Source organism: Felis catus, chromosome B3 (assembly GCF_018350175.1).
Source record: "Felis catus isolate Fca126 chromosome B3, F.catus_Fca126_mat1.0, whole genome shotgun sequence".
NCBI classification, from domain to species: domain Eukaryota; kingdom Metazoa; phylum Chordata; class Mammalia; order Carnivora; family Felidae; genus Felis; species Felis catus.
This window is the reverse complement of record NC_058373.1, coordinates 100,108,028-100,124,179: the sequence shown is the minus strand read 5'-3', so window position 1 is coordinate 100,124,179 and position 16,152 is coordinate 100,108,028. Positions and strand designations below refer to the sequence as shown.

The following is a 16,152-nucleotide window of genomic DNA, read 5'->3' as shown; positions in this document are numbered from 1 at the left end:
TTTATATTCAAAAATTTGATTTTTGTGAAACCATATTTCTCAGTACAACAGTGAATTTATTTTTCTTTTAAGGATGGATCCTAGAAGATAAAATATTAATGTAGAACTATTAAAATTTAAATTACAAAAGCACGTTTCATTGTTATATATTTTAAAATACAAAACGAAACTAACTTCTGTAGGCATAAATAACCCAATGTAAGTAAACTGAAAGTTAATTTTAAAATTCAGATTTTAATATTTATTTAATTTTTCTTTGTTCTTAGAAACGTGGTTGGAAAAGAAATGGGGACACAACATTACAGAATTTCAGCAGCGGTTTGATGGAATTTTGACTGAAGGAGAAGGTCCAAGAAGGCTTAAGAATTTGTATTTTCTCTACTTAATAGAATTAAGGGCTTTATCTAAAGTGGTACCATTCTTTGAGCGCCCAGATTTTCAACTCTTCACTGGAAATAAAGTTCAGGATGCAGAAAACAAAATGTTACTTCTGGAAATACTTCATGAAATCAAGTAAATTACATATTACAACTTGTACAACTTAAAATATTAGTAGAAGAGTGACAGGCGGTATCCAAAGTTCAATTCTTGAACATTGAATTTAAAGAAGGGAAAATTATTAAAAAAAAAATAATTAGAAGTTAATTTTGCACATAGAATTTTAGAATTTTTAGAATTGCATTTTGTTTTTGTTTTGACTTAGATACTATAAGCCATAAGTTTTTAAAGAATTATTCTGGTAGTACTTGATACCTACATTATTTTCATATTCGGTTGAACACACTGGGTTTGGGGCCAAACTTCTATTTTATGTAGTTGTTTTAGATTTGTGGATAAGAATTTGTTTTGGGGCAAGAGTGTTGATTTTACTGTATTTTCTTTTCTTTTTAAAAAAAAATATTTTTTTTTAACGTTTATTTATTTTTTGAGAGAGAGAAATAGAGTGCAGCTGGGGAGGGGCAGAGAGAGCAGGAGACACAGAATCCAAAGCAGGCTGTGGGCTCTGAGCTGTCGGCACAGAGTCCAATGCAGGGCTTGAACTCACTAACCGTGAGATCATGACCCGAGCTGAAGTCGGAGCTCAACCTACTGAGCCACCCAGGCGCCCTTATATTTTCTACTGTATTTAATTATATTATTCATCACCGACCTGTGAAATGTTATATTAGCGGGACTTTTAATATTTTATAATACCTGAAAATGAATCTTCTCTGTTTTGAAATGCAGGTCATTTCCTTTGCATTTTGATGAGAATTCCTTTTTTGCTGGGGATAAAAAAGAAGCAAACAAACTAAAGGTAATGATTTTATACTTTAACTTAATTTTTAGTTTCAAACTCTTATGCAGGTATGAATATAAGCCCATGTTTTTATAATTAACAATAAATCTTATTATATAAATATGAAATTATATGAAAAGCCAGAGTCATAAACTTTCTTTTCCTCGAGAAAAGGAAGTCCAAATGCAGGTCAGCTTAATATCTAGTTTGTGTTGTGTTCAAAGTTAACGACTGAAATCTGTGTGTCACTGCACACTTTACAGATGGCTTTCACATTGATGGTCTCGTAGCAAATAGAACTTGTAAATTAAGGGAGAGGAATCTAGAGCATGAATGACAATATTAGTCTGTCTTTCTGAAAATGGTTTTGGTTAAATTACAAAGATCCTCTTTAGGGAGAGAGGGCACAGTGTTTGTCGTTTATCTCATTCAGGAGGAATTAAAGGTATTTAGAAAAGCCAGCATGTAGCCATGGGAAGAAAAGACATGATACCCTCCAAAATGAGGATTGTCTCTTAATAGGGGTATAAGCTCAGGCAAAGACCATCTTTCTGTATATTTGCATCAAAATCCTACAAATATAAAATATTACTGGGAAGATTTATTAAACACTCACTATATGCAAAATAGGATTCTTTCATTAAAGGAAGGGACAGCTTCTACCCTCAGCAGACTCCAGTTTATTTGGGGACTCAAGTAAAATTATGTTACTGTTCTTTGTTACAAAACTATAGGTAAGGAAAGGCAGGTGGCCCTCAGGAGCTCTGGGCTTGATCTGATTTTTTTCAGAATATTTATGGCAATATTCCTCTGTTTTGTTATTCTTTGTTTCTTTCTATAGGGAAAGAACCTGATTTTATGCAGTTTGCAAACACAATACTTTTTGCACTTTTTTTTTTTTTTTGCTATGAAATAATAGTTATTTTTGACCTCCCATCTACCTCCTACTGAAAGCATTCTTGCTAGAAATACATACTTCAGTGCTTATATAACCTCCCAGGCAGCTTCCAGGAACTTAAAAGTGAGGGGGAAGATACTGTAAAAAGACTTTTTTCTACTATTTTCACTGTCATCCTTATTTTTAGTATACTTGCTGTTTTATAGGAGCTTGTTTTGCATCAACTCTTTTTATATTGTGCAGATTAGAAATATTTCTCATAATGTTTTAATTTTATCAAAACTCTGAAACACTCAGCTTTTTTTTTTTTTTTCAAGTTTAATGACATCTTTTACTATCTATCAAAGTTCGTCTCAGGATCCATATAAATGCAGTCTCCCAGAGTCCTATCTCTGGCTTGGAGATGTCCAATGTGGATCAGCCCTTGTGACTGTGGGACAAGTTGCGCCAAAGGAGCCCTGGCCTTTCGGTTTCAGGACGATATGGACATGCTAAGCCCTAGGGCCTTGGCAGCGGGGTCCGCCCAAGACCTATTTGGAGGATGGGCCAGGTGTAGGAGTGGGGAGCTGGCCTCCTTGCTGGGCCTGGGGAAATGAAGAAACACATCTCCATGCCACATTGGTCTCGCTCCCATTGTGGAAATATTGAACGTACTTTGGTCATGGCTCTAGCCATTCCCTCTCCCTAACTATGTGTCTGACTCTGCCTTCATTGACACTTAGGAGTCATGGAGCTGGCATCCACTCAGTGGGCTCCTAAAGATGGGGGAACACTCATCTTTGATGTCCTATGGAGTTTAATAGGATTTTTTCAGAATTCAGATTTCTGAATTCTTTTATAATAAAAAAGTAAAAAAACAAGAAAATTTGTTAATATCAGAGAGTATACTTTCTTAAAGTAGTTTATGGTGAACACAATGGATGTGAACAGTCACATTAAGTTTTATTTTTTATAATTAATATAGGGTGTTATATTAGTTTCGGGTATGTATAAATTCATTTTAAAATCTCATCTTGGGCTCCTGGGTGATTCAATCGGTTGAACATCTGAGTTCGGCTCAGGTCATGATCTCATGGTTTGTGAGTTCAAGTCCCACATCAGGTGAGCTCAAGCCCCGCTTGGGGTGAGCCATGCTTCTCTGTCTCTCTCTCTCTCTGCCCTTCATGGGATTCTCTCTCTCACTCTGTCTCTTTCTCTCCCTTCCTCCCTCTCTCTGCCTCTTGCTTACTTGTGCCCCTTCTCTCTCAAAAAAAATCTCATCTGCTTTATACTCTGTCAATGTATGGTTAGAAATAGAAGACTGCATGAAAGAATTTTTTAGTGTTCAACTCAAAATAGAGTAGGATCTCACTTGAAGGCTTTTAAAACATTTAAGGATTGGGTGAGAATTGTGTTTTGGTCAGTTGGTTTCACTGAATATAAATTACGGTATGTAACCACAGCATGTTTGTTCATTCTACCCACTGACTATAATTTAAAGTACTGACCTAAAAGCTGTATACATAAACAAGGAGAATCTATAAGTGATTTAGGTTCTGGTTATTTTAAGGATCATAAATTCTCCTAATCCGAGATAACTTTGGAATATATTTAGGTTATTGGACATTGATATTTGTGAAGTCACAGATATTTTCTCCTGGTCTGATGTAGTAAATTTCTAGCTTATTAATTTGGTTCTGGCATGTTAAATTCACATAAGCAATTGTGCTTTGCTTTAATTTTGCAATGTTATTTTGGCTATTGTAAGCAATCACGCTTACTCTCTGTGTATGCCATACAAAGATTTACTCAAGAGCTGCCACATTCAAGTATTTGAATTAACAAACATAGATCCAGATACTGAATCTAGGTGTCTACAAAAGCAAGCACAGTCTTTTAGAACAGAGGCTTCCAACCTTTCCAACTATGAGAGTCCCTAAAGTCAAAAACTTTTAAGCTCTCCCTGTGAGAGTAGTATTTTTTGTATCTATAGATTATGACAATATAATTACCAAAAGGCTAAAATACATTTGGTAACACTTTTTAGGTAAAAGTTGTGTTTTATTGATCATAGTATTTATATTCATTTGGAAATTTATAGTGCATACATGAGAGCTATTCTGTCTGTAGGCAATGCTTGTCTACATATGGATTTTGTAGGCCCTTGTAATTATTGAACCCTTCAGAGGTCAGCACTTCATAGGATGGGGACATCTGCTTTAGAGTAATTTTACTATGCTGTTATTGTTAAAAGTGTGATTAAAAAAAAATTTTTTTTAATGTATTTATTTTTGAGAGCGAGAAAGAGACAGAGTGCAAACTAGGGAGGGGCAGAGAGAGAGGGAGACACAGAATCCGAAGCAGGCTCCAGGCTCTGAGCTGTGAGCACAGAGCCTGACGTGGGGCTCGAACCCACAAACCGTGTGATCATGACCTCAGCTGAAGTCGAATGCTTAACCGACTGAGCCACCCAGGTGCCCCAAAGTGTGATTTTTCTTTAATTCAGGTTAAAACACAAGTCTAAAGGAAACCTTAAATCACCAAAATTTACTTAGAGTAATATTACTGGGTAAATATTTTTAAAAAGTAGGTTTAAAATTCAGATTACCTCTTACTGAACTCAGTGCAAAAGGTACAGAAACATAAGATGTAGAATATTGTTAACAAATGGCAATATTATTGACTTGGGCTTTATACTAAATTAATACAAAATTCATATTAATAAAGATATAAGATCTGGGATCCTAGAAAAAAATCTTTTGTACATTACACCTACTTCAAAGCCTCAAGCTGAATAAAGCATCTAGGGAAGAAGTATCCTCAGGATGAATTGTGAATACACTTTGAAAGTGGGTTCCAGTCTTTGCTGATTTATTCCCATTTTAAAGTCATTGGTCCTGTTCGCTTCTGGTTGAGCCCAGTATGTGGTTTGTCACATTTAAAAATAGAGAAGTGCTACACACTCCTCAAATTGTGGGCTGATTGCTACAATGGATATTCAGTCAGAAATGTATGTCAAATTTCCTGCTTAAAGCTTGGGATTCCAGTACAAGTCCAGGACAGAAGGAGTCACTTGGCAAACTAATAATTTCCGTTGGAGTAAAAGTAGGATGTGTTCTTGGCTTCCTATCTTTTTTACTTATTCCTTAAGGACATAAACTACTTTTGGATGATCTGGATTAATTCTGTCCTATTATAAACAATGTAATACCTTAGGGTTATAGAATATATACCTACATATTAAAAGTATAAAACCAAAAAGGGAACAATAAACATCAAATTCAGAATAATTATAGAGAGTAGGATACAGGACTTTGGAGGCATACATAGAGGTTTCTGTGGTACTTGTGATAGTTTCTTTAAAGATTGGTGACATATACCTGGATGTTCACTATATTCTGTATATTTCTGTACGATAATATTAATTATAAATATATTTAAAAATAAAAATATGGTAAAATATTATTAATAATAAAATATCTGATTGTTTTACCTAATTAATACCAGAAAGCAAAGCTTTAACTTTTATGGAGCCAAATTTTGAAATTTCTCCCTCCCTCTCTCCCTCTTTCTTTCTTTTTTTTTTTTTTTTTTTTTTTTTTTTAAGTTTATTTATTTATTTTTGAGAGAGAGCAAGAGATAGAAAGGGAGAGAGGGGCGCCTGGGTGGCGCAGTCGGTTAAGCGTCCGACTTCAGCCAGGTCACGATCTCGCGGTCCGGGAGTTCGGGCCCCGCGTCAGGCTCTGGGCTGATGGCTCAGAGCCTGGAGCCTGTTTCCGATTCTGTGTCTCCCTCTCTCTCTGCCCCTCCCCCGTTCATGGTCTGTCTCTCTCTGCCCCAAAAATAAGTAAACGTTGAAAAAAAAATTAAAAAAAAAAAAAAAAGGAAGAGAGCTTGAGCGAGGGAAGGGCAGAGAGAGAGGGAAAGAGAGAGAATCCCAAGCAGGGGCTAGAACTCACAAACTGCCAGATCATGATCTGAGCCAAAACCAACAAGAGTCGGATATTAGTGAGCCACCCAGGTGCCCCTTTTTTTTCTTTCTTGGTAAATGATGCCATTCTACTCCTGTCCCCCTTCTTCTGATATTTACATATAGTTAATAATCACATAAAGCAAAACATCTCAACTCAGTTACCTTTTTGTATATTTGCAGATAGTTTAGTTTCTGAGTCAGGCAGGCCAGGGGTCTTTGTTTGCTGTTTCCTACACATGGGAGTTTAGGCAACCTAACCTCTCTGAACCTTGTTTTTTTATTCATGTAGATTATAATAACGTTTACTTTTGGATTTGCGGGGAAGTTAAAATGAAATTGTGTATGTAGATTCTGGTACGCAGGGGTGCTCAGTGAATGTGGATTTTAATTCTCTTCCCCTTTTTCAATCCCCTTTAGTCCCCTGCACAGTGCTGGACACATAGAAGGCACTCAGAAAACACTTAGTGTTTGATTATATGCTAAATATAAATAAAATCTCGTTAAATTGTTTTCAGGAGGACTTTCGACTGCATTTTAGAAATATTTCAAGAATCATGGATTGTGTTGGTTGTTTTAAGTGTCGACTGTGGGGAAAGCTTCAGGTAAGTAAATCTAGCTCAATCTTATTTTTCATTTATTCTTTACACAAAGAATTTTCTGACTTTTTTTTTTTTTTCTTATTTCTATTATAGATACAGGGTTTGGGGACTGCTCTGAAGATTTTGTTTTCTGAGAAACTGATAGCAAATATGCCAGAAAGTGGGCCCAGCTATGAATTCCATCTAACCCGACAAGAAATAGTATCATTATTTAATGCATTTGGAAGGTTAGTTTGAATGTACTTAAATTGTTCCTGTTAGCCAAGTAAATCTAGTTCAACACATACACTCTCAGATAAAACGGGTAAGGAATATCCTTTTTAGTGAAATTTTTTCACTACAGAATTCTGTGATCTTATGAAATACTTTATGTAGGTACACACAATCATTACATGATATTCTTTACTTTCGTCTATTGATTTTTATAATTATGATTAATTTATTGATTAGAATTCAGTATTCACATAAAATTTTACTGAATTTGTGTATATTTTTCTAATTATTTAAAAGTAGTTTTTGTGCTGCCCACATATTTTTTGAAGGTCCTGGAAAAAATCATGTTGTTCAAAATAGGTATATGTATACAATTTCTTTGTGGGTTCACCATTATGTGAAAAGGTTAATCATTCTTTAAAAATAATTTTTATAAAATGATTGGAAGATAAACTTGAAGTAAGGAACTTACATTATACTTTATACATTATAATATATACATTATACATCTAGACTTTATGTATAGATGCATTTCCTGCTGACTACTGTTTGTAGAGAATGCAGAGATTTACACAAACAACATTTTCTAAGGATGACATTTCTTCACTTTAAAAAAAATATGATTGGGGCGCCTGGGTGGCTCAGTCGGTTGAGCGTCTGACTTCGGCTCAGGTCATGATCTCGCAGTCCGTGAGTTTGAGCCCCGCGTCGGGCTCTTTGCTGACAGTTCAGAGCCTGGAGCCTGTTTCAGATTCTGTGTCTCCCTCTCTCTCTGACCCTCCCCTGTTCATGCTCTGTCTCTCTCTGTCTCAAAAATAAATAAACGTTAAAAAAAAAAATTTAAAAAAATATGATTTAATATTTTGGGTTTGAAATAATTGACCTTCAAAATTATTCTCTAGTACACAGAAACTTAACGTTTTAGTTCTTTGAGAATTATGGTACTTTTTTCATGGTGGAGAGCAGAATAAAATACACTTCAAAATAATAATCAAACTTTTATAAAAAGTAGTGCAAACAATTTGGTCACATATTTACTATTGTCACTCTTTGTAGTCCACAAGTTTTGATTCTTTGTGTATTTACTAAATATGGAATATTGATGAGTTTCACTATTCATATACTTATGCATATTTAAACTACATATTTTAATGTTTATGTAATTTATACTTATGTACTTTAAATGCTAAGCATGTGACTATACTTATGAATACTTTAAATATCTAAGTATTTTAGTGTTTATGTACTTTATAATTCTGTATTTTAAACCTTTAATACTAAGTTTTCAATACTTAAAAACTAATTTCAGGGCAATATTATCTTGGTTCTACCACATCAAATTAAGAACTCAAGTACATCAAAATTGACTACGTGGTTTATACATCTTTAAATATACTGAAATAAATTACTTGAAAATTTTTCTGTGCTCTAAAAAATGCAGAGTTGAATAGCAGAAAAGATATCTATGATCGTTTCTGAGTGAAATTTTTTTGTTTGTTTACAGAATTTCCACAAGTGTGAAAGAATTAGAAAACTTCAGGAATTTGTTACAAAATATTCATTAAAGAAAACAGAAAACAAGTTGAAATGTGCCTGTTTCTGGACTATGAAGGCCAAAGAGTGGAATTTCATTCAGAGGCATATGAGCAATGACATTCTTAAGCCAAACATTTTATATAAAGCTGCTTTTGTAAAAGGAGAATTATATTGTTTTAAGTAGACAATTTTTTTTAATTGTGTTAAGTCTGTGTATAATATTATTGTGAGTAAAAGTAATACTTTGTTGATGTGGTAAAAATTTTAAAGTTTAACATTGAATAAAATGAGGATTATCAAATTCATATATGTTAAAACTAAGTAAATGTTAAGTCTCTCAAGAATTTTGTGTTAAGAAGATGTAATATAAATAAAGCTATGGTCGGTGTGTTGACCGCTTTATAGGAAAATGCTGAGGAGGCTCATGAATAATCCATAATTAACAGCCTAAAATTTTTCAGTACATTAAGGGTTACCAGCTTTAGTGAAAAAAAAAAAAAATACAGAATGCCCAGTTAAATTTGACTTTCAGGTAAAAAATGAATAATATTTTAAGGTAAGCTTGCTTTAGGCAATATTTGGGACATACTTACACCAAAAATTATTTCCTGTTTAAAATTCAGATTTAACTGGCAATCCTGTGTTTTATCTGGCAACCCAAAAAGTACATTGGTATGAAATAAATCTGTTTTAGAATTATATTGCTATTTTGATTGGCTCGTTTTGGTGTCTAGAAAGATATAATACCAACTCAAAGACTTAAGGGATTTCTAAACATTGTGAAAAGTTGAATAGATTTATATATTTATTCTCCTAATACTTTACCTAGTGCTGAATAAGATTTGGGGGAAACTCTTTATTTTTATATGATTTCAAATTTACAGAAAAGTTTCCAGGATAGTACAAAGAACTCTTTTACCCAGATTCAAGAATCGTTCACATTTGCTTCATCTTTCATGCTCTCTCTGTATATATACAGACATATACTGTTTTTTCCTAAATCATTTGCAAGTCCGTTTCAGGCATCATGCCCTTTGAGCCTTATAAATACTTCAGTGTGTAATACTGAATAATTTTCTTAAATGATTTTTTCAGGAAAATATAAAAGTGGAACTATCATATGGTAAGCCTTAGAATAAGGAATCATTTTGAGTTCCACTGTAAAGTTCTTTTTGAGTTTGTTGCCCTCTTAATGCCTGATATGTAGTCATAGGGCGTATAATTTTTTTGTACGTGAGGTTCATTTCCTTTTTCTCCCTAAAACTTAACCAATTTCGGGAGGTTTTCATTAGTGGCAGTCCTTCAATGATAAAAATATTTGAAGAAGTATAAGAATTTTGATCACATGGTAATTGTGAATGAAAAAAACTATACCTCAAAAGGATGTGCCCTCTATGCGTTTTAGCAGGTGTATCATGTTGAGATGTCACATTATTAATAAAGCAGGATTTATTTATATAATGGTTTAGAAATATCATTTTATACTGCTGTATACTTTTTCTTTTCTGTGCCCTTTCTAAAGCCTGGCGTAGTGCCAAGCACGTAGTAAGCACATAGTGGGTATCCAATACATATTTGTTGAATGAATGTATGAATTTGTATTCAGTATATTTTAAATGAATAATCACAGAGCTAAGTTTAACAATATGTCATATTTTCTTCCCACCCCTCATTTGAATAAGGCAGGAAAAGAAAGACATTTACTAATTAAGTCAATATTGTTGGAGACTCAAAGGAGTATGGAGTAAGTGCCATGTGTAAAAGTTTAAAGGACATTTGTAGTATCTGAACATGTGGAAGATGGGTTTAAATGATAATTTTGTCTGTATGCTGCTCAAACTTTCATGTCCTGCCCTGCCCTCTTTTAAAGTCAGTTGTTTTGAAAGAGTATTCCCATCCTCACTTTGTCACCTCCCACTTGCTCCATAACCAAAATCTTGCTTTTGGCTCTGTTGTTCCTAACAATTGCTTCTTTTGAAGTCAAAAATTCAAATTATAAATTCACAGTTCAGTTCACAAGCCATTTGACTTTTGTTTCCCTGCATTTGACACCGTTGGCAGTCCCAGGGTTCCTTTTCTCCCCAGGGTTTCTTATATTTCACTCCTGGATACTTCCCTTTGTAGCTTCTTTTCATTAATGCCTTAAATGTTATTCCTCTGACTTTCATTCTTGCCCTTAATCACCACCACTTTTCACTCTTGAGTAATTCTAATTCAATGATTTCTAAATCCTTATTATTAGTCCACACCTGTCAATCCATCTGTTTACTACATGTCTTTACTGTTGTTCCACAGATGCTTGTATATCTTAATCACCCTCCTCCCAAATCGATTCTTATGCCCCTGTTCCTTACTCTGGCTAATTTCAGAACCATCATCATCTTAATTCTCTAGGCTCACTCCTCTCCATCTTCCCCTGTCCAGTCGGTGTCTAAGCGCTGTGGAGTTTATCTCCATTTCTCTGTCTTTCCCTTTTGTTTGCTCTAACCTAGAGCACTACACTAACCTGTCTCCTTATTCTCAGCCTGTCTCCCCTCGTGTGCCCCACCATGCTGCCACAGCAGGCTTTCTAGAAGCACTCTAACAAGGTCCTCTGATGTGTCTCCAGTGCCACCCCAGCCCCCATGCTCTGATAAAACAATTCTTCAAATGTGCCAGGATCAGGCCTCCACACCTTGATGCGTGCTGTTCTTTTTGCATCAGGTGCTCTAGCCATCCTTCCCCACCTGGAAAATTCCCGTGTCTCCCTGGAGGCCAGCAGAGAGCCCGTCTCTGTGAAATCTTCCTTATTTCACCCAAGGAGGATCGCCTAATTTCCTCTTAAATGTCACCACTGTAATTACAACCTACCTCTACTGTGTCACTTACTGTACTGTATTTTTTTTAAGCCTCCTTTACTAGAATGTGAGCTCCTTAAGGGCAGGAAAAGGAACTTTATCCATTTTTGCATCTCCATAGCATAGTTTTTGGCATTTGAACACTTAATAAATGTTTGTTGAATAAATTGCTTTTAAAATGACAACTTTATTGCATTAGAGGTCATACCTTCACTCCAAATATTCTTTACAACAAGAGTTAATAGATTCCCAAGGATTTGTGGACTTCAGGGGGGGCGGCCAGTAAATCTCCTGAAATTGCATTCAAAATTTGGTGTGGTTTTGGCAAATTATAAAGGGATTCTATTATGGAAAAAATAGTTAAGAACTCTTCTTTTAGGGGAAAAGGCAACATCACTGAAGAATTTCTCAAGTAATCAATGAATAGCTGCCCAAGATTACAGGCTAGATAAATTTATTCCTGTTTAAAATTCAAAGAGAAAGAGGCGTTAGAAGTCATGTCATACAAAAAAATTTTTTTAAGCATTGTACTTTTTTAAAAATTAGTTTTGTTGATGTTTATTTTTGAGAAAGACAACGTGAGTGGGGGAGGGGCAGAAAGAGAGGGAGACAGACTCTGAAGCAGGCTCCAGGCTCTGAGCTGTCAGCACAGAACCCCACACAGGGCTCCAACTCACAAACTGTGAGATCATGACCTGAGCCGAAGTTGGATGCTTAACTGACCGAGCCACCTAGGCGCCCCTTACAAAGATTTTTCTTAGCTAAATGTTTGAATAAACATACTATCACAATCATATTGCTATTTTTAAATAAAGCGTGTGCCAGTTCATGTCAAATTAGTGTACAATATTGAGACACAATGTCCAGATATAAATATAAGCTCACGAACAGCAAACTATCATCTGTAATTCCTGATATTTTTCTCTTTTCTTTGGTAGCACCAGGGTTCTTATGCTTGTATGACAGAAGTCAGTGTCATCAGTTGAGACATTTAAGAAAACCAGACCTCCAAATAAAAGCACAAACACTTTTATTTTTAACAGTAGTGTTTTGTTACAATTTAGTGAAACAAATAAATACATTCATTGGCCACAGCTATACTTTCACAACCAGTTTGAAACTGATTGTATAGCTGAGAAACACTGTTAAACAATAAAAAAGGCAGCTATGCATAAAAAAGCCACTTTAGCTATAAATTACATCTTTCATAAAACTACAACCAGCTACACTGAGTGGTAAGAGTTTCAAAATTAATGACCACCCAAATGAAACAATAAAAACAAGTACTGCTAATCACTGTAGAATTACACACTTAAGCAATGAAATTCACTGTTCTAATTAATGAACCAAAAAGGAAGGTTTGAAATTGTCATCATGTGCTTCAGTGCAGGATGAGCAGGGAATCGGTAGCCCTTTGATTTCATAAACACGTCCTTCTTTCGAGACCAAACTTAAAGTGCTCCTAGTGCTTTGGAATTTTTAAGCAAAAATTGGGCCAGAAGCTTATCTTTCTTTGTCTTTGGTGATGTATTGTGGGAGATGTGTACAAGGGGACAAATGCAAGAATTCAGGTACCCTAAGTCAGTGATAAGAATAAATCTACAAATCTGAAATTTGGAAGAATCAACTAATGCCACTGAAAGAACCAAGATATTTTATCTGAATTTTTTTTTTTTAAAGTAATCTTTGCTTATCTGGTCAAATAGGAACACTATGTAGGGAGGCCTTAGAAAAAAATTTATCTTATTTACTTGGAACCTCAAGGATTAAAAGAGATAACACATCTTTTCAGATAGTTCTAGGTAATTAGATACTCAACATTATTAGGAAAATAAATAGTTGGCATTCTGAATAGAAATCTAAGAACTGAAGTTGTCATCAAAATATACCCGGTTAAGTGTATGTTATGTTGTCATGTAAATACCAAGGTTAACTTCTGTACTATAAATTTTTAAGTAATTTGGTTACAATCAGAGAATTTAAAACAGACCCAAAGTAACATTTATCACTATAGGCTTATGCTTCTGATTGAGTTCAAAGTCATTTTGTATGATAAAAAGAAGAAATTTCTTTGGCTGTATACCAGCCTCCCAAAAGATCAAAAGCATTAAAAATTTCATTTATTCCTGTTATACTCTTATGAAATCACTGAATAAGCAATTATTAAAACCTTGAAAGGTATTTTAAATGATAGTAGAAATAAAACATAACTTTCTAGTCAAAAGACAGAAAAGGACAGTTGTATTAGTTGCAGTTCTGAAGAAATAGATCAGCAGACAACTGTATGTAGCTAGTTGTCTTTAAGCACAATTGTGACAACTTCCCAATGTTGCCTGTTCCCTTGGCATCTTGAGGTATTCAGCATCTACTTCTTTCCATATAGATACTGGTAGAAAGTGCATTTTAAAATCCTTTATTACCTTAGCCTACCATATATATATATTTTTAGATTTGGGATAGGACATTCAAGACAGTTTTAATATAATTCTAGAAGTATTCCAATATTGTTAAACACTGGTTTTGTACTTACCTAGTTAGTACATCAGTTTTCTTATTTAGTCTAGTGCTGGAATTAATTTGAATTAAATTTAATCTGGCTTTGCCCATATACAAGATATAAAAATGGGAAAACTAAAGGAGGAATTATATGTCTTACAAAGTATTGCACTTGAGTTTACTGCAATAATGTATCATGACTTAATTTACCTGAGGACAATCCTGATTCAATAGGTACAATCAGCTGTATCTTGTTCAGCCAAATCAGATGCTTTTGAAAATGTATTCATGTTTTAACTTAGAATTGTACATTTTATGAATAATTCTTAAATGCATCTGTAAATGTGTTTAGTCCCAAGAAGTTTCTACCCAAATCTCCCTATGCAAAAATCACTATTGCTTTCTTGAAGAGCCATGCTTAAACTACTATAATATATCTTAATCATACAAAATGATCACTTGACCAATTCTACTCAAAGTAGCCACATCATTTTCACCGGTATACTTTCTTCTTGAAGAAATGACTGTGGCTTTCCAAAGAACACTGCTGGTCATCATTGTAAAGGATTACTACTGTCGTTTAAAAAAAATGATGGAATAATTTTGGTTGGTATTTTACAATCATGCTTAAAAGAACTATCTTCAGTGATCACATATTTTTAAGTAGATTTTTAAAAATAATGGTGCATTGTTATACCTTAATCCTGCACACTGTTCACACCGTAAAATTTTTATTGGGTAAGAATTCCACATAGAATATACCACTGAATATACAGGCTTTGATTTTCATAGGGAAATTGCCTCCTAATTAGGTGTACAATATAATACCCTAGTGTGAACCCTAGAGTGTGACTTTGGGGACTGCAGTGTACTCTTTCAGAACAAAGATAAAAGTGCAAATATGCAAATATGCATTTGATGTTCCAAAGTCAGGATGTTTGCAGCCATCAAGTGCCTTAAGATCTAATCCTTCTTTTCTCCCACTCCAAACTTCCCATTTTACTTCATTTTGCTATGAAGAAGTCAAAAGTAACAGGTGTGTTCTCTGCTGAACCACATTTCCAGGCTGTGTTTTCAGTTGCAACAGATAATGGAATGTTTATGTAGATGGCATTTAAACACATCGAACATACACGTTCATGAGAAACAATGGAAGAATCACGGCTCGGTAATGCTGTCAGTTTTGTGGTGTTACATACAAGCTATGGTGATTGCTCATATCTAAATTGCTACAAGTAAAGAGCAAAGGAGCAGTGTCTGTCATAGGTCCATTCAGGTGGGGAGAGACTGTATAGCTGTTGCTGCCACACCCAGTCATGGTGCCATACCAGCCCAAACCTTGCGAATTTGATAAACTGCAACAAGAAAAGGCAAAAAAGTGATAGGAGTGTGATCAGGATGTAAGTCACATTGGCATTTTTTAGTGTTCAATGAATTTCATAATACAGTATTCAAATATTGAGTATATTCTTTGCCAAGTAATATGATGGCTTTCTACAAAATGGAATGACTTTTATATAATATCTTTGATTTTATATCACATATTACAAAAGAATAAATACGTCAGAATTAGAACTTGATTATCAGATGATAATATAGTGCTGTTTATTATGGACTAGGCTCTTGTAAGACATGTTTCTGTGTATATACATGAAGTAATATATACACACACATACCTTATTTAATTTTTACAACAATCCTATTAGATAAATTCTATTATCCCTATTTTATAGGTGAAAAACAGGCTGAAAAAAACAGGTTAAGTAAATTGTCCAGATGAAATGAGGATTACAGAAAATGTTATATCAAGCTCAAAGTATTATGGAGGTATGCTTTTAGCTTTTCACTTTGCCCTGATACACAGCTAATGGTATGGAGTTGCAGTGATTTTAGAGTAAGAAGGACACAAGGAGATTTCCTATAGCATCTAAGATTCCCAAAAGGTTAATCTAGGGTTTTCCTGTGGGCTTTGAATAGCACTATAGATAAGGAAACATATACGTCACTCTAATTGTATTCCTTCCCTACTTACTAACTTCTGCCAGCTTTGAAGCAACATGGGATCCTGAAATAAGATGGTACCATTTTACTCCCAAAGGCGTTTCTCAAATAAAGGTAACATTAGAGTCAGATGATAGTTTTTTATAGTATAGGTTCCACTATAAGTGTAGCATCTATTGCTCTAAGGTCTGGTTTAAATGATCTTATTTATTGACGTATATCACCAAATCACTTTTTACATATTTGGGTCAAAGCTTAGGTTTGTTCTTGGGGCGCCTCGATGGCTCACTTGGTTAAGCCTTCGACTTCGGCTCAGGTTATGATCTCACAGTTCAGGCTCA

At 34.5% G+C, this 16,152-nt stretch overlaps 2 protein-coding genes across 3 annotated transcripts in view; one reads left to right on the top strand and one right to left on the bottom strand.

Annotated features, from left to right (window-relative positions):
- The window catches only part of ERO1A (endoplasmic reticulum oxidoreductase 1 alpha), a 47,829-nt gene extending 36,330 nt beyond the window's left edge, over window positions 1-11,499 (top strand). Inside the window, exons 12-16 of the mRNA XM_023255690.2 lie at window positions 267-513; window positions 1,228-1,297; window positions 6,645-6,731; window positions 6,822-6,955; window positions 8,446-11,499. Of these exons, the coding sequence (XP_023111458.1) occupies window positions 267-513; window positions 1,228-1,297; window positions 6,645-6,731; window positions 6,822-6,955; window positions 8,446-8,506 (599 nt within the window). The 3' untranslated portion in view covers window positions 8,507-11,499. The remainder of the gene's footprint in view (window positions 1-266; window positions 514-1,227; window positions 1,298-6,644; window positions 6,732-6,821; window positions 6,956-8,445) is intronic.
- Window positions 11,500-12,327: 828 nt separating this feature from the next.
- Window positions 12,328-16,152, bottom strand: part of GPR137C (G protein-coupled receptor 137C) — a 65,937-nt gene continuing 62,112 nt past the window's right edge. For both annotated transcript variants that reach the window (XM_011283235.4, XM_019833020.3), the window contains one exon: window positions 12,328-15,165. In XM_011283235.4, coding sequence (XP_011281537.1) covers window positions 14,988-15,165 — 178 coding nt within the window. In that variant the 3' untranslated portion in view covers window positions 12,328-14,987. The remainder of the gene's footprint in view (window positions 15,166-16,152) is intronic.